Source organism: Ctenopharyngodon idella, chromosome 21, assembly GCF_019924925.1.
Source record: "Ctenopharyngodon idella isolate HZGC_01 chromosome 21, HZGC01, whole genome shotgun sequence".
Taxonomy (NCBI): domain Eukaryota; kingdom Metazoa; phylum Chordata; class Actinopteri; order Cypriniformes; family Xenocyprididae; genus Ctenopharyngodon; species Ctenopharyngodon idella.
Window position 1 is genome coordinate 4,670,001 of NC_067240.1, and position 25,241 is coordinate 4,695,241.

General features: G+C 34.9%; 2 protein-coding genes across 15 annotated transcripts in view; one reads left to right on the top strand and one right to left on the bottom strand.

Annotated features, from left to right (window-relative positions):
* The window catches only part of rpl35 (ribosomal protein L35), a 518,047-nt gene that overhangs the window by 233,718 nt on the left and 259,088 nt on the right, over nucleotides 1-25,241 (bottom strand). The window lies entirely within an intron of this gene.
* Nucleotides 1-25,241, top strand: part of LOC127503738 (formin-binding protein 1) — an 80,382-nt gene that overhangs the window by 37,729 nt on the left and 17,412 nt on the right. For 5 of the 14 annotated variants that reach the window (XR_007927176.1, XR_007927179.1, XR_007927177.1 and 2 more), the window contains exons 5-10: nucleotides 4,509-4,571; nucleotides 5,866-5,970; nucleotides 13,148-13,276; nucleotides 13,522-13,668; nucleotides 15,968-16,162; nucleotides 20,924-21,115. Coding sequence is in view for 1 of the 14 variants with exons in the window: in XM_051877841.1 (XP_051733801.1) it covers nucleotides 4,509-4,571; nucleotides 5,866-5,970; nucleotides 13,148-13,276; nucleotides 13,522-13,668; nucleotides 15,968-16,162; nucleotides 20,924-21,115 (831 nt within the window). In the remaining 13 variants the exon portion in view is untranslated. The remainder of the gene's footprint in view (nucleotides 1-4,508; nucleotides 4,572-5,865; nucleotides 5,971-13,147; nucleotides 13,277-13,521; nucleotides 13,669-15,967; nucleotides 16,163-20,923; nucleotides 21,116-25,241) is intronic. The other 9 variants (XR_007927185.1, XR_007927186.1, XR_007927188.1 and 6 more) reach the window with 2 other exon arrangements.

The window sequence follows — 25,241 nt, forward strand, 5'->3', positions numbered from 1 at the left end:
CTTCTGTGTGTGTGTGTGTGTGTGTGTGTGTGTGTGTGTGAAGCATAAATGATTCAAATCCTCTCTGAAGCAGCACAGTATTGTTCAATCTTGTCTCTTTCATCTGTTCATCAGGTCATATTTTTCTCTCTGTTATTTATTTTCTTGTTCTTCTAACAGTGAAGCTTCATGCTCTTTTGAAACAGCTAGAGGTCAACTTCCTCTTTGAGAACAGGTTGACTTCCTATGATTTGATGAAATGGTATAGACTGATTCCAGATCAGCTGTGAGTTTAGGTTTCAGTTTGTAAGTTTATTCTAAAGGGCTGCAGCAACCAGAAGAATGAGACGGTTGTTGAACCCTTTCCAGTTGCATTTTGTGTGTGTGTATTGTGTGTATTGTTTATCTGTTTTTAGAAAACTGAGAGAGTCAGTACAGTTCAAGCACAGGAAGAAATGATAAGAAATAGTAAAAAGAGAAGTATACCTTCTTGTGTATGTGTGTTTGTGAAAGCGCACTCTAAAGTCTTGATCGCTATGCTAGACACAACTGGACTCCTTCACCATTGAGTGATTGTGTGCTTTTGTACCCATAATGCTCTCTATAGGGTTTTATTCGCACGCTGCATGCCTGCATTCCTTATTCAGCCAAGATTCTCAGCGATGAATACTGATCACATTCACACTCTTTCATTCATTCACTTGTTTTCTCACTGTCCGGTCTGAACGTCTCACTGATTCCAGTTCAGTCTCCACAGACAAACTGCAGGTTTTTACAGTGTAGTTCATGATACACAGATCCAGACATCTTCCTAAAGATTTTTGGTCCTCGGTTTCTGATGGGCATCTTTACTGGGGACTTATGGGATTCAGAAATATGAGTGTTTTAATTTACATGATTTTGGGAGTATTCTAAATTAAATTTCTACATTTATATTTAAAATGTAAAATATTTATAATATTTATTTATTAAAAAATATCATTAACTTATCTAAAAGATCAACATATAATATATATATATATATATATATATAATTTATATTAATAAATTATATATAATTATGTAATAAAAATATTTGTTCATGAATATTCTAAATAAAATATATTTATATTTACAATGTTATATATTTATAAAATTAATTTATGAAAATAAAATGTAAATATTTAAAATTTAAGTATATATTGATAAATAAATAAACTTTTAAACATATATTTCCAATGTTTAAATGCAATTTAATTTAATAAAAATGATGTCAGGAATATTCTAAATATTTTCTCAAACAAACAGATCAGTGTTTTAAAGATGTCACAGAACCACAAAATTTAGTCTTCAGGAAGTCAGACACCACATGAATTTTAGTTGACTCAGCACATTTAGAAAACTGGAAAGTATTTTAAATTTGACATAGGAGCCAACTATACTGTGTTATTCAAATACAGTAAAATATTGAACAAGAATATTCTATAGTCCAGTGGTAAAGGACAGTGACGTGTGTTTGTCTTGTGCGATTATGCTGATATTAATGGTCTGCTGATTTTTTTTCATGCCGGCTGACTCTGTGTGGTAAACAGGATATTGAGTCTAATCTGTATCATTACGACCGATCTGAATGTCTGACATTCAGTGCAGGTGTCCGTGTGGTAACAAACAAGATTAGACTAGACTAAAAGTTATTAAAAGCATTAATTTTACAGAAATTACCAAGTTCTCTTTTGTAGTTAAAATAAATAATAAATATAATTTTATTAATGTCATGTTACATTCATTAAAGGGTTAGTTCACCCAAAAAAGATAATTCTGTCATTAATTACTCACCGTCATGTCATTCTACACCCGTAAGACCTTCGTTCATCTTTGGAACACAAATTAAGATATTTTTGATGAAATCCGATGGCTCAGTGAGGCGTGCATTGACAGCAAGATAATTAACACTTTCAGATATCCAGAAAGCTACCAAAGACATATTTAAAACAGTTCGACTTTATTCAACAATATCTATTGATGGACGATTTCAAAACACTTCTTCATGAAGCTTCGAAGCTTTACGAATCTTTCGTTTCAAATCAGTGGTTCGGCGCGCCAAAGTCATGTGATTTCAGTAAATGAGGCTTCGTTACGTCATAAGTGTTTCGAAATTTCAATGGCTCAACACTAGGGGGCGTGACTTTGGCAGTTTGATACGCGCTCTGAACCACTGATTCGAAACAAAAGATTTGTAAAGCTTCGAAGCTTCACGAAGCAGTGTTTTGAAATCACCCATCACTAGATATTGTTGAATAAAGTTGTTTTTTTGTTTGTTTGTTTTTTGGTGCACAAAAAGTATTCTCGTCCCCTTCATAACATTAAGGTTGAACCATTGTAGTCACATGAACTGTTTTAAATATATTTTTAGTAGCTTTCTGGGCATTTGAAAGAGTTAATTGTCTTGCTCTCAATGCAGGCCTCTGAGCCATCGGATTTTATGAAAAATATCTTAATTTGTGTCCTGAAGATGAACAAAGGTCTTACGAGTGTGGAACGACATGAGGGTGAGTAATTAATGACAGAATTTTCATTTTTGGGTGAACTATACCTTTAATTTAGCAGATGCTTTTATCCAAAGTGGCAAATGAAGAATATTCATAGTAGCTTTTTTATTATATTTTTATTATATAATTATTGTTATATTGAAGAGACTATTTGAAGGAAATTAGTTTATTTATGCCCTTTTTGAGCACTTGAGCTTAAAGGGATAGTTTACCCAAAAATGAAAATTTGGTGTTTATCTGCTTACCCCCAGCACATCCAAGATGTAGATGACTTTGTTTCTTCAGTAGAACACAAATGATGATTTTTAACTCCAACCGTTGCAGTCTGTCAGTCGTATAATGCGTGTCAATGGGAACTTCGTCTATAAGAGTAAATAAAACTTGCTTAGACAAATCCAAATTAAACCCTGCGGCTCATGACGACACATTGATGTCCTAAGACACGAAACAATCGGTTTGTGCGAGAAACCGAACAGTATTTATATCATTTTTTACCTCTAAAACACCACTATGTCCAACTGCGTTCAGCATTCGGTTAGTGAGGTCTGATCGTGCTCTGACAACGGAAGTGATGTCTCGCGCTTATACTTCAATGAGTAATTGCTCTTAACTTGAAATATTTGATTAAGTTAATTCATACATTTAACTTAAAATATCATGTAATCTCAACTTAAATATTTTAGTAATGGAAACTTGGTTGGCTTTAACTAGCTAATTCAGTGAATTTTAACTGGCTAATTGGTTTTGATAACAATGTTTTGATAGCATTAGCATAGCAATAGCTGAATGAGTATCGCAACATTTAACATAGCCTATGTCTGTTCTCAAACCAAGCTTGTGCTCCACTGGTCACCATGATGGTAACCTCTCCAAAAAAAACCAAATAACAGAAAGTCTTCTAAATTTGCATATCAAAACATTAAACACTGTTAATCTCCCACTTAACATTAATCCTGCACAAAAAAACATTATATAACACTTAATTTTAGCATTTACTCTCCCTTTCGAGTGTCATGGTAAAGCATGCTGGGAAAATAGAAATCCTAGCCCAGTTTCAGTTCAATTTAAGTTTGTCTGAATTGAAAGAAACAAGTTCATAAAACTCAAAAAAAAAATTTACCCTTCCCTCAAAGAAATCAGGACAGAAGTGGTTGAAAGTGGACGAAAGAGATGGATTAAAACACCAGGTGTAAATAGAAATGTGTCTCCCTCGTCTACTTGTGATCCGATCGACTAAAACGCATCTTAATACCAGGTGGAAACAGACTAGCCCATATAAATAGTACTGTTAAAATCAGATCATTTCAGATAAGACTTTTACTCAAGTGGTATTGGAATTGGTGACTTTGTAATTTGAGTCATTTTCTCTGTAAGGTGTCTGTACTGGTATGTTGCATGACTATATAAATTCGTCTTCTTTAAGCTGTCACGCGTTATTAAACTGATGAATGTTGGCTCATACGGGTGTCTTCAGCTGATCTCAGACCTGCATGAGAAGCAGGTCTTTATCTGTGTGGCACACTGAGCTCTTTGTGTGAGAGATATTTGAGCGTTGGCCAAAGCGAACACTTTCTCTGGAGTGCTGAGGCCAAGAGGAGCCGCTGAGAGAAACACACAGACGGCCTCGAGTGTGACGACACGCACAGGATACACACAGAACACGGCAATATGGCTTCCTGGCAACTCACACATGCATGCAAACACATACACGCTTCCATACACACAGATGATCCTGTTTATATTCTTCAGTTATTCTTATTTTTATTAATTATTAGTAATGAGATGAAATGGAGAGCAAATGGAGATTTGTGACTGAGTCTCTTGATCCCCCCCCTGAGAAAAAAGACTGTGATAATCTTTCAACAATGTCTCAAACACTTATTGAACAGTGTTATTTTAGTATTGTTTGTTATATTTGTTATATTGTTATATTTGCTGTTATGTACGTTAAACTCTTTTGATAAACAATTCATACATTTTCTACATCTTTCTCTCTCACAGCATTTCCATGATGGACGGAAGGCACAGCAACAGATCGAAGCCAGTTGGAAACAGCTGGAGTCGGTGAGTTTAACCAAAATCAATAATCAATCAATATTCCAGACTTATAATAAATAATGATAATATCATGGTACTTTGATTATACAATGGTCTCCAAAAGTCTGGGAGCACTAGTGAAAAGCATTATTCAATACAAAATTATTAAAATAAATTAAAGCATTAAAATATATAAAAAAAATGAAATTAAATAATTAATTAATTTTAATAATAATTAGTTAATATATTATCTATTTTTGTATTTTATTTTAATTAAACTTGTATTATTCAACACAACATTTTAATACAAATTACATTGTTAAAATATTAAAATTAACTGAATAATACATTTTAAAATTAAAATATTATAATATTAATATTGTATTTATTTTTGTAATTTTTACATTTAAACTTGCATTATTCAATACAATTAAAATAAAATAAAAATATTAAAATAGAATTAAATAAATAAATTATATTATTAATATTGTATTTATTTTGTAATTTTTTTATTTAATTAATCTTGCATTTTTAATACATTTTAATACGAATTAAATTATTATTATATTTAAATTACTTAATTTTAAAATTAAAATATTATAATATTAATATTGCATTTATTTATGTAATTTCTTTAATTGAATTAAACTGAACTGAATGGTTTCCATATTCACATATCTTGCTGTACTTCAAAGTATTTCAGTGAATACCATGGTATTACCATAGTAAATGTCCAAAAAAGATAACCATGGTAATTGTTTGTTAGTGAAGTGATCTGAAATTGGGTGTCAGTCCACTAGATACTGTTTTTGTGTGTGTGTGTGTGTGTGTGTGTCAGAGTGATCAGAGGGACGTCACACGCACTGAACCAGACAGGATATATCACGACATTCCTCTGTACGCCCACTGTCTGCAGAGTGTGTGGTGTTTGAGATGGATTGTGTCGTTGTTAGCAGTCTTCTGGCTGTGTTTGTTGATTCAGTGTGTGTGAGAGAGAAGAGAGCACTGCCTGTGTGTGTCAGTGTGTAAGAATGATGTCATTGTGTGTGTTTGCGTGATCGGGTGATTCAGTGGTCAGTGTGGACACAAATGTTGATTGTCCCTTCAAATAAATGAGTGCAAGAGAGAGATGAAGGATAAACAATGTGATATTGGATGATCGTTTATTGTACGGCAGAACTTCACACATCTGTTTTGTGGCGGGTTACGTGAGGGAGTGTGCTAATTAAAATGTGAATGTTCTGCATCAGAACATCTGTAAGTACATTCATCTAGATCTATGCATGTTTTAACACTTATGTGTGTGTGTGTGTGTGTCCAGTGTAAGCGAAAGTTTGAGCGTGATTGTAAAGAAGCTGATCGAGCCCAGCAGTACTTCGAGAAGATGGACGCAGACATCAACGTGACGAAAGCAGACGTGGAGAAGGTAAGACCGGCTGTGTGTGTGTGTTTGCAGACCTGATGAAATATAATTATGTAGAAACCAAAAAAAAAGAAAAAAAGATCAAATTCGTAGTGATCTGCAATACCCAAAATCCTGAAAAGAAATCCACCAATCAGTGAAGTCATTATTTCCATGAATACTGGAATCGTGACGTTACAGTTCAGCAGTGAACACCCACTCCCATAAAGCATTAAGAATCTATCTATCTATCTATCTATCTATCTATCTATCTATCTATCTATCTATCTATCTATCTGTCTGTCTGTCTGTCTGTCTGTCTGTCTATCTGTCTATCCACCTGTCTGTCTACCTGTTTATCTATCTATCTATCTATCTATCTATCTATCTATCTGTCTGTCTGTCTGTCTGTCTGTCTGTCTATCCACCTGTCTGTCTACCTGTTTATCTATCTATCTATCTATCTATCTATCTATCTATCTATCTATCTATCTATCTATGTCTGTCTGTCTGTCTGTCTATCTATCTGTCTATCCACCTGTCTATCTATCTATCTATCTATCTATCTATCTATCTATCTGTCTGTCTGTCTGTCTGTCTGTCTGTCCACCTGTCTGTCTACCTGTTTATTTATCTATCTATCTATCTATCTATCTATCTATCTATCTATCTATCTATCTATCTATCTATCCACCTGTCTGTCTACCTGTTTATCTATCTATCTATCTATCTATCTATCTATCTATCTATCTATCTATCTATCTATCTATCTATCTATCCACCTGTCTGTCTACCTGTCTGTCTACCTATCTATCTATCTATCTATCTATCTATCTATCTATCTATCTATCTATCTATCTATCTGTCTGTCTGTCTGTCTGTCTATCTATCTATCCACCTGTCTGTCTACCTGTCTATCTATCTATCTATCTATCTATCTATCTATCTATCTATCTATCTGTCTATCCACCTGTCTGTCTACCTATCTATCTATCTGTCTGTCTGTCTGTCTATCTATCTATCTATCTATCTATCTATCTATCTATCTATCTATCTGTCTATCCACCTGTCTGTCTGCCTGTTTATCTATCTGTCTGTCTATTTGTCTGTCTGTCTGTCCGTCTGTTTATCTATCTGTCTATCCACCTGTCTGTCTACAATGTTTATCTATCTATCTATCTATCTATCTATCTATCTATCTATCTATCTATCTATCTATCTATCTATCTATCTATCTATCTATCCACCTGTCTGTCTACCTGTCTGTCTACCTGTTTATCTATCTATCTATCTATCTATCTATCTATCTATCTATCTATCTATCTATCTATCCACCTGTCTGTCTACCTGTCTGTCTACCTGTTTATCTATCTATCTATCTATCTATCTATCTATCTATCTATCTATCTATCTATCTATCCACCTGTCTGTCTACCTGTCTGTCTACCTGTCTGTCTACCTGTTTATCTATCTATCTATCTATCTATCTATCTATCTATCTATCTATCTATCTATCTATCTATCTATCTATCTGTCTGTCTGTCTACCTGTTTGTCTATCTATCTATCTATCTATCTATCTATCTATCTATCTATCTATCTATCTATCTATCTATCTGTCTATCTGTCTGTCTGTCTGTCTGTCTGTCTATCTATCTATCCACCTGTCTGTCTACCTGTTTATCTATCTATCTATCTATCTATCTATCTATCTATCTATCTGTCTGTCTGTCTGTCTACCTGTTTATCTATCTATCTATCTATCTATCTATCTATCTATCTATCTGTCTGTCTGTCTGTCTGTCTATCTGTCACTCTATTGATTTAGATAAAGAGAGATAGACAGATAGACAGACAGATAGATAGATAGATAGATTGATTGATTGATTGATTTGTAATTCATCTGAACATGATCTCATTGGTGTCATCACTTCACTTTGTGTTATTTAGTTTTATTTTTGGTTTATATAACATTAAAAAGTGATTCATCTTCAGTGATTCACATGTGTCTGTTTTTCCCTTCACTTCATCTTAACACGTCCCTCACTCTCACACTGCTGCCGTGGCGCTGTGTGGAAACTTGACCGTGTGTGTGTGTGTGTGTGGGGGGGGGACTGTGGAGTCTCACAGGAAAGGCAACATCGCCTACGTTTTCGATGAGCCTTTCACATTTTTAATCTTTCTTTGTTCCAGACCGTGTGCTCGACAGATGTCTGTGTGATAGCTTGTATAGAACAAAGAGAAATTTCCAAAGTATTCAGATGTGGAAAAGAGTGCCTGCTTCCAGGAGTCCCGAATCTAGAGTGTTTTTGTCATTAACGGTCAGATACTGAGAAAGTCGAGATCTTTTAGGTAGCATGTGTGAGTGTCCGAAAAGTCAATGCACGTCAAAGTCAAACTTGCAGATCAAGGACATATTATGCTTTTTTACATTTTCAACTTTCTCTAGTCTTTAATATTGATGTTTGAGCATGAAAAATGTCACAAAGCACAAAGTCACTCTAAAAAGGCAGTTATTCTCTATATCGGTGCACAGTTTCTGTACTCCCTGAAACGCCTCCACTGTAGTCTTGAGTTTTCTTCCAGGAATGAATCACAATATCCCTCATTTAAATAATTCCCAGCCAAGGCACACGCAAAAAAAAAGGACAAGGCCTGGTTGAGTTAGTTAGTCGTGTGTTGAAACTCACGGTTATGGTAAGGGGTGTGACAATTCCCAAACACGCTCAAAGCGGCTGACCAATCACAACACACTGATCCAGTCAACCAATCAGAGGATGTGCTTTTCAGAAGGAGGGGCTTCATAGAGACAGAAACTAAACAGAGCATTACTGACAGACTGCGAAGAGAGGTGCTGCAACAATATAAAGGTGTTTTTTTGAAAATTCAAGCATGAAAACCTATTCTAGTCGACCTCAAAAACAAAATCAAGAGTTTGTAAAAGAGCATAATAGATCCTCTTTAATGGAGACCAGTGAAGGTACAACAGCTGTATTGGGCCAAGTACTGAGTGGCTGCATTTAGCATAGCATATTACCATACTACTCATGCCTTTTCTGCAATTTACTGTATATAGTATTTGAACTGTGCATGAATGGATTACCTAGATAAGCTGCCATACATATAACCAGAGTACTGCATCCCACAATGCAATGCACCTCAACTTCATCTTCCATTTACACTGAGACTAAACCGGAAAATATATCAACCACAGTTTTTATCTCTTTCATGACTCATTTATTGATTTATTTATTTTTTTTTTTTTTTTTTTTTCAAAGTTCATACTGCCAAAAGTTAAGATATTTTTACACAATATTGATTTCAAAATGAATTCTGAATTCTAAATGCTGTCAGTATGTTTGTGTGTTCAAAGGTTGTGAGGTTTTGATGCATCTTGTTTGACTTTGATGTGTTGTCGAGCGGTTTGTTTTAGATGTGTCGCTGTCATGTTACGGTGTAGATTTAAGAACTAACCCATTAGTAGTCTAAGCTAATTAATGTGTATGTTTGTGTGTTTTTTTTATATCATGCCTTAAAGCGATGTTATCATAAGGTAGGTGCACCGTGGCAGGTCTGTGTGTGTGCGCGTTTGTGTCTGTGTGTCGGGACACTGTTGCTTCCTGTCCAGCCATGGCCACGCCCACACGACACACCTGCTGAACGGCCACCCACTCACAGGCTTGATTAAAGTTTGTCTGCGCTGCTACCCCTCCAGTCACATCGCTCCAGGCATGAATATTTAAATATGTAAATCTCAAAGCTTCCTGTTCTGCTGACCCATATATAAATGTCAGCTCTCCATTTTAGAGTTTATTAAGATGTTTGTGTGTGTTTAGGAGTCATCGGTATCTGGTGGTCTTGCAATGTGTCCACATGATATATAATATAATATAATATAATATAATATAATATAATAATATAATATAATAGCATGTGTTATATGTATATGTATTCATATGTGTATTATATATTTATATAATAGATTATTATGTATAATTAATATTTAATAAATACATATTTATTTATTTGATTTGATTATTTAAATAAAAATAAACTGTTATATCACTCAGTGCTTGTGCATTGCAATATTTTTCTTAAATATAAAATATTTAAATGTAAGAATATTGCATTCAAATGTTTATATATTCATTTTTTATAAAGTTTAATATTATAAATAGTAATAATGTAAATAATAATATATAAAAAAGAAAATATAAGTGTAATATAAATGATAATACAAACCCGATTCCAAAAAAGTTGGGACACTGTACAAATTGTGAATAAAAAAGGAATGCAATGATGTGGAAGTTTCAAATTTCAATATTTTATTCAGAATACAACATAGATGACATATCAAATGTTTAAACTGAGAAAATGTATCATTTTAAGGGAAAAATAAGTTGATTTTAAATTTCATAGCATTAACACATCTCAAAAAAGTTGGGACAAGGCCATGTTTACCACTGTGTGGCATCCCTTCTTCTTTTTATATCAGTCTGCAAACATCTGGGGACTGAGGAGACAAGTTGCTCAAGTTTAGGATTAGGAATGTTGTCCCATTCTTGTCTAATACAGGCTTCAGTTGCTCAACTGTCTTAGGTCTTCTTTGTCGCATCTTCCTCTTTATGATGCGCCAAATGTTTTCTATGGGTGAAAGATCTGGACTGCAGGCTGGCCATTTCAGTACCCGGATCCTTCTTCTACGCAGCCATGATGTTGTAATTGTAACCCAATCATACTTTCAACATTTGATATGTTATCTATATTCTATTGTGAATAAAATATAAGTTTATGAGATTTGTAAATTATTGCATTCCTTTTTTATTCACAATTTGTACAGTGTCCCAACTTTTTAGGAATCGGGTTTGTATATTATACTATATTGTATATATTTGTACATTTTATATTATATATTATAAATATAATGTAAATATTTCAATGCAGTATTCTTAAATTTGAATATTCTTATATTTAAGAAATAATAATAATAGAAGTGCACAAGCACTGAGCAATATATAATGGTTCATTTTTAAAAAAAACATTTTTTTGGATAAATTTCCAGTGAGAGCTAATGTAATTTTAGGGCGTATTTTCTAAACTTCCCTTCTGCTCATGCACACGTCTGCTGCTGCTGAGCTGGTGGTGGAGTTTGAGTTTCCATGGCAACACTGAACCTCAGGTTAACCAGTGTGATTTCCTAGAATCGGATCAGGATGTGGTTATCATGACAGTGCTTTCTCTGTACTGTTCGCTTACTTAAATAATGTGCACTAAAATGCATTTAGAGTTGCGTTTTTTTCAGCAGTTTTTCTTTTCAACCCACAAGAGCTCTTGAGCAGTGTTTATATAGTGTAGTTTTTATTTTAGCTTTTCACTTTTACGTCATAGCTGCCTTTTGGCACATAAGTTATAAATGCATCTATAAGTCAATGAGGCTGAAGGTGATTATACTCTGATGTGCGAGTTGTGTGGGAGTGAGGAACCTTTTTTTATGCTTATTTTGAGGATGTTGTTTTTTTTTTGTCTGTGAGTTTATGGGTAAGTCATTGAGACTGAGTATGCCACATCCTCTAGTCACAGTGATAAAAGCATCTCTTCCATTTACAGTATATTAGACTTTGGATCTTTTTGTTGATTTCTGCATCATTCCGCATAACTATGTGTGACACTGGACCAAAATACCAGTCATAAGGGTCAGTTTTTTGAAATTGAGATTTATACATCATCTGAAAGCTGAATAAATAAGCTTTCCATTGATGTATGGTTTGGACAATATTTGAAAATCTGGAATCTGATGGTGCAAAAAAATCTAAATACTAAGAAAATCGCCTTTAAAGTTATCGGAATGAAGTCCTTAGCAATGCATATCCACTCACAAAAATACATTTTTGATATATTTACGGTAGGAAATTTATAAAATATCTTCACGGAACATGATCTTTACTTAATACCCTAATGATTTTTGGCATAAAAGACAATGTACAATGTATTGTTGGCTATTGCTACAAATATACCCATGTGACTTATGACTGATTTTGTGGTTCCGGGTCACATATTAAGCATCAGATATGTTCGAACTGGTTACGACTTGAGAAAACCTTATGAATGGATTCTTTTTTTTTTTTTTTTTTTGCCGTTTTTGCCGTTTTTGCCTTTACGATGATAGGGCAATAAGCAGACATTAAGCATAGTGGGGGAGAGAGAGGGAGATGGGATCGGGAAAGGTCCACGAGCTGGGACTCGAACTCAGCGCTGACCACGAGGCTATCGGCACCGATGAACAGTGTTGGGGAAAGTAACTAATTGCATTACTTAGTTACTTTTAAAGAAAAGTAATGCATTACATTACTTTAGTATTACTTTTTCTCACCTGGGTTGAGCTTGCTTGTTTGTTTTTTAATAACAACAAAAAAAAGTTCTGTTTTTGGCAAATGTAAAGGCCCTTTCATGGCAAAAGTGAAATAAATAAGCCTCAGGCTTAAGGAAATGCATATTTACGTCTGTACAGTAGAGGGTGCAGCTCAAACAAACCTTTCAGCTGTGCTGCCATTCTGGAATACAGAAGAATAGCATACAGGAAAAGGAAGTTCAACACTCTTATTTCTAAATCTAATCTAAAGTAATTTTTGATTATTAGTATGGTTGAATTAGATCATTGAATGTCAGCAGCAAAGACATTGGTTAATAAAGTGAGATTAAATACATAAAGTATATTTGTGTAATTTAATATAGTTAATTATTACATGTTTGCGTAAAAATTCTGAGATTGCATTTCACGGTTTTCAGTAAATGCATGTTCACATTTAGTCTAGAACTACAATAACCATCATGTTTACACAGCGCGCACAACACCTCTACACTTTATTTCTCTCAACATGGGGACAGGAGAGCTGTCCGTCAATAAATGTGAAAAAGTAACTTGTTGTAAATTGAAAAAGTAATGCGTTACTTTACTAGTTACTTGAAAAAGTAATCTGATTACGTAACTCAAGTTACTTGAACTTAAGTTACGGCCGACAAATGGATTAGTTTTAATGGGAATAATTTGTTGCAAAGAGATGTAGGAAATCACAAAGATTTGTCAAAGCCTCTTTGAGTGTGTGTGTTTACGTTTATGTGCTTTTAGGGATATAATTACTAATATTACTCTTAATAATATTGCAATGCATAACCAATATTATTTCATTCTCTTTCTCTCTCAGGCACGGCAGCAGGCACAGATGAGACACCAGATGGCTTCTGACAGCAAGAATGAATATTCCTCATACCTGCAGAAGTTCAACCAGGAACAGAACGAACATTATTACACCATCATCCCTAATATTTTCCAGGTGCACACACACACACGCACATAGAAACATCCTATGAGAATGAATTACAGCTACTAATATTGTTGTTTATTTGCATGCACTGGCTGCATTGTTTTTGAATACACTAAATTATGCAAATCAAGTAACTGAGTAAAAACACCCCAAAATTCTGAATGCAATTTGCATAGTGCAGTTCCTAATCTTGCAACTTTCTACTCAGAAATACACACACTAACTCTTTACATCTGTGTGTGTGTTGCGAGCAGAAGATCCAGGCGATGGAGGAGAAGAGGATAGAGCGAATGGGCGAGTCGCTGAAAACGTTTGCGGAGGTCGACCGACAGATTCTGCCCATCATCGGGAAATGCCTGGATGGAATGACACAAGCGGCCGAGTCCATTGAACCCAAGAATGTTAGTAACACACTCATACAGCCTCATTCATGACAGGGTCTAGCGCCTCCTTCTGTCTGAAATACCCCTTGCAAGTGCTGCTGCAAGTGGTACAATTTTAATAGAAGAGGAAATGCAGAAAACAAGGCTGTGAAATGTCCTAAAGTCATACACTACTGTTCAGAAGTTTGGTGTCTGTGATTTTTTTTATGTTTTTGAAAGAAGTTTCTTTTGCTCACCAAGGCTGCTTTGATTTGATTAAAAATACAGTAAAAACAGTAATATTGTAAAATATTATTACAATTTAAAATAACTGTTTTCTATTTGAATATATTTTAAAACATAATTTATTCCTGTGATGCAAAGCTGAATTTTCAGCATCATTACTCCTGTCTTCAGTGTCACATGATCCTTCAGAAATCATTCTGATATACTGATTTGCTGCTCAAGAAACATTTCTCAATGTTGAAAATAGTTGTGCTGCTTAATATTTTTGCGGGAAAATGTGATTTTATTTTATTTTTTCAGGATTCTTTGATGAATAGAAAGTTCAAAAGAACAGCATTAAATTGAATTAGAAGTATTTTGTAACATTATAAATGTCATTTAAAAAAAAAAAAATCAATTTAATGTTTCCTTGCTAAATAAATGCTAAATTTAAAAAAAAACGTACATAGCCAAACTTTTGAATGGTACTTCACTGCCTTATCATTTGAGCCATATTAAATATGGTGTCTGCTCCAACTAAGGACTTTAAATCTCCTCTGATGTAGTCCACAATCTCTACAATGTTTTGAATGTGTATTTTCTGTGTTTTTAATTGATTACTGAAAATGAAGTTGCGGAAATTATGTATTTATATATTGAAATAATAGTCTGCAGATGATACTGTGAATGACCGTTGTCTCCAACAAAGCTTTTTGTGACAAAACTTACCTAAATCTGACAAAACTTCCTTTTAGAGGCATCCTAAAAAGAGATATGACATATTTATATCCGTTAAATGCTCCATCAGAGCTTTCATCTTTGTGTAAGCTCCAAGAGTGTGTGTGTTTAAGTCCATCCTTTTTAACTTTAGATTCTTTTATCACATGAAACATTTGTGAATAAAGCAGTGTTCCCATCCCATGTGTTCAAGAAAACAAAATTGTCGCTTCTTGGGAAATTGGCACAAAATCTCTGTAATAAAAAATGGAAGTTGCTGTAATTAGGGAAGCCACTGTGGCTCAGAGCGCGCAGACGAAACGCAATAAATGCTGTCATGTTATCATGCGTTCGGATGCCTGTTGGTTTGTAAAACTATCATGTGAGACGCTTCTGGAAGATCATTATATCAAATCATTCTGATGACGGACTTTGGCTCAGGCATTTCAGAATAACTAAAACCAACATTTGAGATGCTGTGCAATGAAATTGATCCACTGGTTAGTCCAGTTATCCAATCATAATATGATATGTTGAGGCAAAATCACATGAGTTTTTTGTTGTGAATTGAGGGTTTAATTCGGTAAATGCTTCCATCGCATGTCTTCTTATCATATAAAAAAAATGTATCCACCTCAATTAAGTGCATACTTTTTTTTATGTGCATTTTTAAAAGTTATGCGCATTTTGGCATTTCCATCCGGCATTTTTTATGCGATATCCCAAAATCTGCATAAAAATAGTTGAATGGAAAAAACTAGTGTTTTCTGATTGTTCTTTTCGATTCTAATTGGTTCATTTTAAAGTAGACATTTCAAGCTTTCTATATATATAAATATATATATATATATATATATATATATATATATATATATATATTTCTCATGTCTGTGAGGCAAGTAGCCTATACGCGCTGAATTTTGGTTCATTTTTGTGATGTGCGCCAGCTTATGGAGACTGAGACGGCAGAAAGTGCATGTTTGTTTTCTTTATTTTACAAAGGCACAAAGAGTATTTTGTCTTGCGGTGCCTCCATGTCTTTGCCACTTCCTGTGGAGTTTTTTTTGTCTGCGATTAACTGATTAATAGAATTTTGGTTGACTAAGCCTCTTCTCGCCGATTAACGTTTAGTCAACTATTAGGGGGCAGCCCTAAATATTTAATTCTCTCTCTTTTTCTGCATATGATACTGCAAATGTCCATTGTCTCTAACTATAACATGTCCAGAAATTACCTAAATTTGACAAAACCTCCTTTTAGAGGCATCCTCAACCTTAAAAACTAAAAATGTCAATAGGTTTATTTTATAGCAATACAAATTAGCTTATTTTCAAAGCAATAGAAATCATTGTGAAATCCCCATTCAGAGACTATCTGCGCTCTCTTTCACCTGCAGGACTCCTCTCAGGTCATAGAGTCGTACAAGTCTGGGTTCGAGCCTCCTGGCGATGTGGAGTTTGAAGACTACGGTCAGGCAATGAAGAGGACGGTGTCCGAGACCAGCCTCAATAACTCACGCTCGGACAACAAAGCCGAGCGCTCCAGCAAGGGCAAGAGCAAAACTCTCTGGCCTTTCATTAAGAAAAACAAGGTAACACACACAGTCACTGCATTCGCTCGCAGTTACTCCGATTTGACCGAAAAACTTCATTTACATCAATATGAACGCAAAAATAGAGACAGACTGATCTGAAAGCTCATAAGAAAGAATGTTTCATGTGTTTATGTGAGTTTTGTTTTTACTTTGTGCTGGTTATTTTCATTTGTGTAGGTTGTTTGTATTTGTGTAGTTTTATCGTAGTTCTTGTAGATGCTGTTATTCGTTTGCCACCATCGTTCTCCTCTCCTTTCCCTTCCCTGCACGAAAGTACAAATGTTCCACATTCATCCTGATGCTCCACCGATAACGTACTAATGCACCGGCCCAAGAGGCCTCACCTTTGACCTTTGACATCGCAGAGAATTTTAACCCTAAACCCTTATTCCTTCCTGTATTGTCCTTTCAAACCGAGAGTAATTTCCTTCTTTGGCCACTCATCGTTGCTGTTCTCATGGTAACCACATTCTTCTTCCTTCTCCTCGTCTTCCTCTGTCTTCTTGTGACCTTTGACATTTATGTCAAAGGATCCACTCTTACTGAGCATGCTCAGTCCAAACCCCGCCTAACCTCGCAGGACCAGGATGTGAGCATTAACACTGTGATACATATTTTATGAGGTGTGTCTGTATGGCTATGGGCAGAATAGGAAACTACTGTATTGCGTATTTCATACTGTGCAGTATATACTGTATACTGCCTACTATTTTTTAGTACCGTTTAAATGTTTGGTGTATAATATATATATATATTAAAAAAAAAAAAAAATAAATAATAATATATATATATATATATATATATTATTTTTTTTTTTTTTTTTCTTTTCTTTTTTTTTTTTCAAATAGAAAACAGTTACTTACAGTTACCGACCCCAAACTTTTAAATGGTAGTGTATTTCTTAATAAATTTGTATATTTATGTGAAACATTATGTGATGATACAGTAGTTCAGAAATGTACATTGTCACATGATCTCATCATATCATGTTCAATTTGGCAATGGCGCAATGGCAGTTATATTGTAAATAAATATTTAACCTTTTGGCAGATATTGCATTTGGTATCACTTACAGTTCTTATGATTTACACTGAAAATGGAACTCTAGCGCATTGCATTATGGGATATCGTTCTCCATTTAGTGTGCTTTGTTGTGTACTGCACATTTTGGCAAATGAAGTAGGCCATCTGAGTTCTAGATTTGCATATTGCACATAGTATAAATACTATGTAAATAGTAAGAGTAGTATGTAGTATGCTGTTCCAATCATAGCCTATGTTTGTCATTTTTTGTCTATTCTGTGTGTGTTTTGTGTGTGTTAGCATCTGTTTGTGGTCAGAAATAACACAAAACAATTATTAGGAGACTTTTAGAGTCTTTTCTTAGAAACCGCATTCAATAATATGGTCATCTAGCTAAACACACAAACATCTCATGCAAAACTGTATCAGATTAATGGTGTTTATGCATGACTTACATACTGAAAGCAGATGATATGACAAAATTATATTGTTCTAGATGGTTAGAAATCATTCTTGTGTTAATGTATGTTGGTAAAGATTACAGGAATCTTCTGGGTTCAGTGCAAGTTAAGCTCTGTTAGCAGCATTTCTAAAATGTTGTCGATCACCACAGGAAATCATCTTATCTCAGTTCGTAAAAACAAGCAGAAATAGTGTGTACAGTAATGCACTTACAAAGGAAGTCTATGGGCCAGTGTCATTCTTAACTAAAACTATTAAAAGTCATGTTGAAATAAAGCTGAAAGAAATAATATAAATATTAGCTTAACTTAAAAAACGTAAAAGTTTTGGAAACTAACTGAAATTAAATGTGTCCCTTTAAATGCAAATGAGCTGCTGCTCCCGGCCCGCTTTCCAGAAGAGGGCGGAGCTTTAACAGCTCGCGCTTTGTTTGCTCAACAACAACAAAGCTGGAGAATCTCACGCAGCCAAAATGAGGATTGTCAGTAACGGTGTTCAGCCTTACATTGGAGTCGGACACTGATGGAGAGTCACAGGAAGAAGTTACAACTTATAGAATACAACTGGACGTTTCTGAACGGTTAGTGGATACATTTATGTAGTTGCTGTGGAGTTGATTCAACTCATCGACTAGCATGTGCCATCATGTTAATCTTTTGTGCAAATCCAGTTTTGAATTGACCCTCGTTTGTGAAGCAGTCTGGCGTAAAATGACGGCATGACAACAACACTCTACTACAACAACTCTTCCTCTTCTCTAAAGCAGCCCAACATGGCCTCACCCCCTTTGTTAGGGTTTATGTAAATTTTGGGGTTTGTGATGTCAGCAACCCCGGAAGAAGCTCATTGTAGTCCCTACCAGCCGTTTGTTGTAGTCCTTAAAAAGTGATCTCTGTAAAAGAAAATATCTCCCTTTGCATTGAACTTTGAGCGTCGTAACTTTGCAGATGTTGTTTATGCTCAAACAGCAACATTACACACTAACTAAAGTTAAAAAAGTAAAATCATAATCAAGGACCCCTTTAAACTAAAATAGATAAAAACAAAAGCGTATTAAAAATATTAATTAATACTATAATAGTATATAAATACTTCTAAAATGGGGCAATACATTCTGGAGGGTTTAAAAGCAAAATATATGCAGCTCATATTTATGTTTATATTTATATTATTTTGTACAAAGTATGTTATTTGAGCTGTGAAGTTAACCTTTTAGTGGAGTGACTACTGGTTAGCAACATTGCTGCATGGACTTCCATTGTAAGTGCAGTACTGCACACGTCATTTTTGTTGTAATGATTTCCAGTGGTATTCAGCACATTTGTGTGGATTTAGTTTTATCTCATTTTTTCCTAATGCATAAAGGCCGTGACACACCAAGCCGACGGTCGGCCAATGTCGGGGCCGTCGGTGAGAGAGATCGCTCCGATTGGTTGTTCAGTTTAGCAAACGAGTCAGTGCATGAGAATAAAAGCAAAAGTGATGAAAGTGAGCAAAGAAGTCAAGACGGCACAGACAGAAGGCAGTGCTAATTTTATGCCATCTTACCTGAGCATTACAATGTGCAAAAATATTTCCATACTAACATGAACCTCCTGGAATGAAGAAAGTGATCAGCATGATTGATATTCAAAATGGTAAGAGGGCGCTGCTTTGTTTATGGTTTGTTTATCTGCAGTCCTAGTTTTGATGAAAATAGACTATTGATACCTGCTGCTGATATAGACAGTAATTTCCTTACACGCAGGCGCAGAACGCACATGCGAGTTGGCAGTCAGCTGTAGTCCTTTTGGTATGTTCAAGCGCAGCTTTTTGGCCGAAACGCAGCTGAAGAGAGGCAACAACACCGTCGGCTTTCGTCAGTGCTAGTTCTCTTGACGTCGGCTTGGTGTGTCATGGCCTTAAAGGACAGATTTAGGTTTTTTAGTCTGTTGGGAACTGAACCGTTAATGTGAGCTCTCCCAGAACACACGTTCATTAATTTCTCCATTACGCTTTAGGGAGCTTGCTAATAAGAAAGTGAGAGAGAGAGAGAGAAAAAGAGCAAATGGTTGACCTGAAATCAGTTTTTTGTACTTTAGAGGAGTGTGTGTGTGTGTGTGTGTGTGCTGTGCATGCAACGTTTGTTAAAGGGACAGTTAAGCCAAAAATGAAAATGCTGTCATCATTTACTCACCCTCATTGACTTACTTTCTGGAACACAACAAGAGAAAATGTCAGGAATATTCACTCTGCTGTTTTCCATACAATGGAAATGGATGGTCACCATGGCTGTCAAACTCCAAAAATGTGAGAAATTCTTTGACAAACTCTCTAACCTCATGCCACAGTTTTTCAGTTCTTCAGAAACTGATCAAATGCAGATGTTACTAGAGGAAGATAGTTAGCCATAAAAGTTATTTTTTTTTCAGTTTCATACCCTCAGAAACCAACTACCGCCTTCGGGGAAGAAAGTTACCCATCAATTGCAGCAAAATTCATTTTTTCAGTTTCACACCCTCAGAAACCAACTACTGCCTTCCTCAATATAATCAAAGACACATATATTACAGTTTTAGTTTTCTTAATATTACTTGTTTTGTGTATAATGCTTTGAAAATACTGTATATAAACACAATCATGCCAATAAAGAGCTTTAAATTAAACTGACGGAGATTATCAGTGAATAACAACTTCAGGTCTTTTTTCCCCACATAAATCTGTTGTATGGAAATATAGTCATATTCATGTACTACTTTTACAGGGATTTTTGACATTTTTTTAAGCTTGACAACCCATGGTCCCCATCCGCTTATATTATACTGAGGAAAAAAGCAGCATAAACATCCTCTTTTGTGTTCCAGGGAAGAACAAAAGTCCTTGACATGATGTCAGAATGTTCATTTTTGGGTGTACTGTCCCTTTAAATGGTTCTGCAGTGATTTGACCCTTGCATGTGACCCCTGATATACCGACCCGAGTTTAACGCACTAACTCTCTCGCTCACAGGTTTAATAACACCACAGCTGCAGCGTGTTTCTTTACGTTGGCATTTGTTTTACGTTCTGTTTTATTTTTGGTTTTCCTTTGTTTTATTAATTGATTAATTGATTAATTCGTTGCTTTAGTTCTGTAACATTTTTGGGTCCTTATTTCTCTTGTTTTGTGTTCCCCCTCCTTTTTTGTTTACCTCTTTCTGGATCGATTTCGTCCCCACCCTCTCTCTCTTTCTCTCTCTCTGTAAATCTCTCTCTCTCACTGGTCGCTGCTCTGTGGCACGTGTCTTACCGGTAGCTTATGTCCCTGTTAACATCCCCCGTACCTCGCCAGCCCCCCCCTGACCCTCCCTCACCTTCTGCTGTGACCCCTGACCCCTGCCCCACTCCCCAGACCCCCAAACAGTCCAAGGAGCCCCTGTCCCACCGATTCAACGACCTCATGACCTCCAAGCCCAAAATGCACTGCCTCAGGAGCCTCCGGCGAGGGGTAAGTATCCGTGCATGCTGGCGTTCCACGTCTTCCACAACTGTGTGTTTATGTAAGTGTGCGCGTGCGTGCGCCGCTCTTTGCCTGTCATTGCCTGTGCTCTCACATCAGTTAATGTTTGCATAATAAAGAAAAGGAGCCGAATGATGATTTAAGTTGTTTTTTTACATCATAATCTAAATATAAAACAAGCTATTGATGTCATAATGTGATTAATGCTGCCTTTAAGTCATGACTGAATGATCATATTTGAGTGATTCTCAAGTTACGGGAATTTTTCTGACCTAATGAAAGGTCTTATGTTTTATTAAAATAAAAAATTTATATATATATATATATATATAGTCAAACCAAAAATTATTCAGACATTTTTGATATTTTTGATATGTTTTTACTAGTGTGTGCAGGACACTATAGTTCATTTCTGTAAGTGAGGATAGCAAAATAAAGTAAACTGTGACATATTATACCCAAAAATTCTTCATACAGTGGACTACCAGTAAAATTGATAAAAATTTGGAACCAAAAATTATTCAGACACTTTGACCTGACCATGTTTTGCTTAAGTGTTATCTGACATAATTAAGATTAATTTTTTCTGACACAGTTTAACTCTGAGATCTTGTCATATTTTATTACAATTTTTTTAAACTATAGTGAATAAACTGTATTAATCAATGAAATGTTCAAGGTGTATTTTGGTTTGACTGTGTATACATATATATATATATATATCACGATCATCCGAAAATGGATTCATGATGTACTTTACATTATATAAATTTTGTCAAATTTGAATGCAAAAAAGTTATAGTGCAGCTTTAACATACAGTACACAAGAGAAGCAAGAGTTTGTTGTTAGTCGCTACAACAGGATTTCTTTCACACAGCAATCGCAGTACATTACCATAAAATTACCAGAATGACTTTACCGGTAAAGACACAAATATGCTGTTCACACAAGCAACGGCCTTCTGGCTTTTTACCAATAAGAGACCATTCACACATCAGCAGCAAAATACCAGTAAATTCTGTGATGTCAGTCATCAGAAATTATCTTTAAACGCTGCGCCGCTATTCGCCCACATGAGGAGAAGCACTTTAGTTTCACTATCTGTTCAATTTGACGGCATTTTTTGATGTCTGAGTGCCCGGCATAACGGATGATCAAATAGAACGCTTTTTTGCTCTTAACAACACCAGACGTGCATAATAGTATCCAACTGCAGAGCCACAACACTGAATGGAATAGTAAAAGAAGGCTGGGTCTTGAGCGCGACACATTGAAAAATCTGCAAGACTTGGCGCAACGGTCAAAATGATCAACTAGCACATATTTACATAGAAAAACTATTAAAAAGCTTACTGTAAACTGCGCAGAGTAATCATCTCTTTAGTAACTTTATGATTGGCTCAAAGCAGACTTCTTACGTGTTCATACCGGTAATCTTCATTCTGTGTTCACACAGAGCATGTTACTGGTAATTTACTGGTAATGTTACAACTTCCCTTACTGGTAAATTGCCAGAACCAATTTACTGTTTTTTTTTTAAAAGGTCCTGTTCACACATGATCTCTTAACGGTAATGTACTGGTAATTTACCAGTAAAGACTGTGTGAAAGGGGCTAATAACTGTACATTTTCTATATTAACTATATTTTGCACTGGTCTTCTACCTAGACCTTTTAGCATCCCTTCTGTAATAAAATATTAAAATCAGGGAGATTCATCTTTTAATCTTTTCTTAAGAACCTAAAAAAAATAGATTTTGAATACTTTTGGTATTTATTTGTACAATTTGTATTTTTTTATAACAAAGGATTGCTGTCTCAATCAGAGCTGTTTTAGTGTTATTTGTATTTATATTTTGAATTATATATTTTTTATATTTATATTTTTGATTTATATATATATATATATATAATATTTTTTTTAATGTTCTTTTGTCATTTTTATTATTTTTTATATTTATATTTTTATATATATATTTTAGGTTTTAGGTTTAGTAATGTAAGTACTTGAACTTAAATGTATTTATTTCAGTTAGATGCTAAGGCCAGATTTCTATTTATTTATTTAAAGTTTTATTTTTTTTTTTTTTACATTTAAGTTTGTCATCTAATATTAATATCTTACTTTATTTCAAGTTTATTTAAATTAAAGAAAACAATTTTTAATAGTTTTAGTTTTAGTTAACAGTAACATTTTACAATAAGCATTTTGAGTTTTTACAAAAAAGCTTAAATTTATTAAATTAAATTACTAAATTACGACCTGACGGCAGCATTAGATTCCGAAGCGATGATGTCATAGTGTGACTCAGATTTTGGAGGCGATGATGTCATGCAGTGACTTAATTCTGGAAGCAGCAGTGGAATTGTTTATATCCTTCGGCTCCTTTTTCCTCCACCTCACGCAGCCAATGAAATCCACTCTGGCTCTCTCTCTCTGTCAGTCTGTCTCTCTCTCTCTTTTTTATGTTTCGTTGTTTGCGTTTATCATGGTCTCACGTTTTCACGTCTTACGTACAAACACACTTATGCACTCAACACGCAGGGGCGCCAGTCAGGAGGCCTCGAAGAGACCCTGCAGTGACAGATAAAATAAAAACGGGTGCTCAAACATAAAGGCTTATCCGGAGTAATGCGATTACATGTACACAAACATTCAGAACAATGTCTTGTATTTACACACATGCTGACGTGTGACTTTCTGATCAAATCTGACCAGATTCACCTTCCCCTCAGGAAGGCCATTCGCATGTTTCCGTGTGTGTGAGCAGAGATTCTGACTTTTGAATGACTCTCTTAGATAACAGAGGCAAAACAACAGATAACGCAGCAAATCCCAGTTTCCCATGTGCCTGTGCAAATCTCAGACGCTTTTATCTTTTCACACTGCACCGAACACAGATACTGTTCTCCGTTCAGCTCACAGATATACAAGGATCTATGGTCAGTGAACAGAAAAACAGATTTAGCATTTCTTATTTTTTGCTGTTTATTTATCAGACAGGAAGTGCCCGGTTAGGTTCATCGTATTGTTTTCTGTTTTCCATATCATGTACACTCTTTTTAGCTTAACTGACATTAGAGCTAGTGGCATAAATCAGGTCACAGTGAAAGAAAGAAGGATGCTATAGACATGAATGGTTAAATATAGAGTTATAGAGGGCAGATGGGAACATCTTAAAGGATTTTAACTGAACATTTTAAGGTTTTTGACACATTCATTCTCTCCATTTGTGCTCCTGGCTTGTTTATAATGTATGTGTTTATGGTTGACATGATTTGATGTACACGAATGTTCAAAAGTTTGGGGAATGTAAGATTTTTTTTAAAAGATATGAATACTTTTATTCAGCAAGGATGCATTAAATTGATCAAAAGTGACAAAAAAGACATTTATAACATTTCAAATTTCAAATAATGTCCATCAAAGAATCCTGAAAAAAATGCATCAATGTTTCCCCCGAAAATATTGCGCAGCACAATAGTTTTCAACATTGATAATAATCAGAAATGTTTCTTGAGCAGCAAATCAGAATGATTTCTGAAGGATCATGTGACTGAAGACTGGAGTAATGATGCTGAAAATTCAGCTTTGCATAACAGAAATAAATTATGTTTTTCAAGTATATTCAGATAGAAAACAGTTGTAATAATTTTTCGCAATATTACTCTTTTTACTGTATTTTTGATTAAATAAATGCAACCTTGGTACGCAGAAAACACTTCTTACCAATCCCAAACTTTTGAACAGTTTAGTATTGGAGCATCATTATTGAAGAAGTTGGATATGTTTAATGATGTAAGACCTTAATAATCAGTGAATATCATAAAGAATAATGTCATTGTGTCTGTGAGTGTGTTTTGGTGCCTAATAGTCAGTTAGGTGTGTGTGTGTGTGTGTGTTTTTCTGTGTTTGAATTGTATGTGTTTGCAGGTTTATTGAAGCAAAAAGTATGTGTGTTCTTGTGTGCTAAAGTTTTTTTTGTGTGTATTTTTGTATAAAGTATCCAACTTTGTATAAAGTGTGTTTGTTGAGTCACAGGGTGTGTAAAAGAGTGTGTGTGTGTGTGTCTGTTTGTATAGTTTGGCGTGTGTGTTTAATTAGGGTTTATTC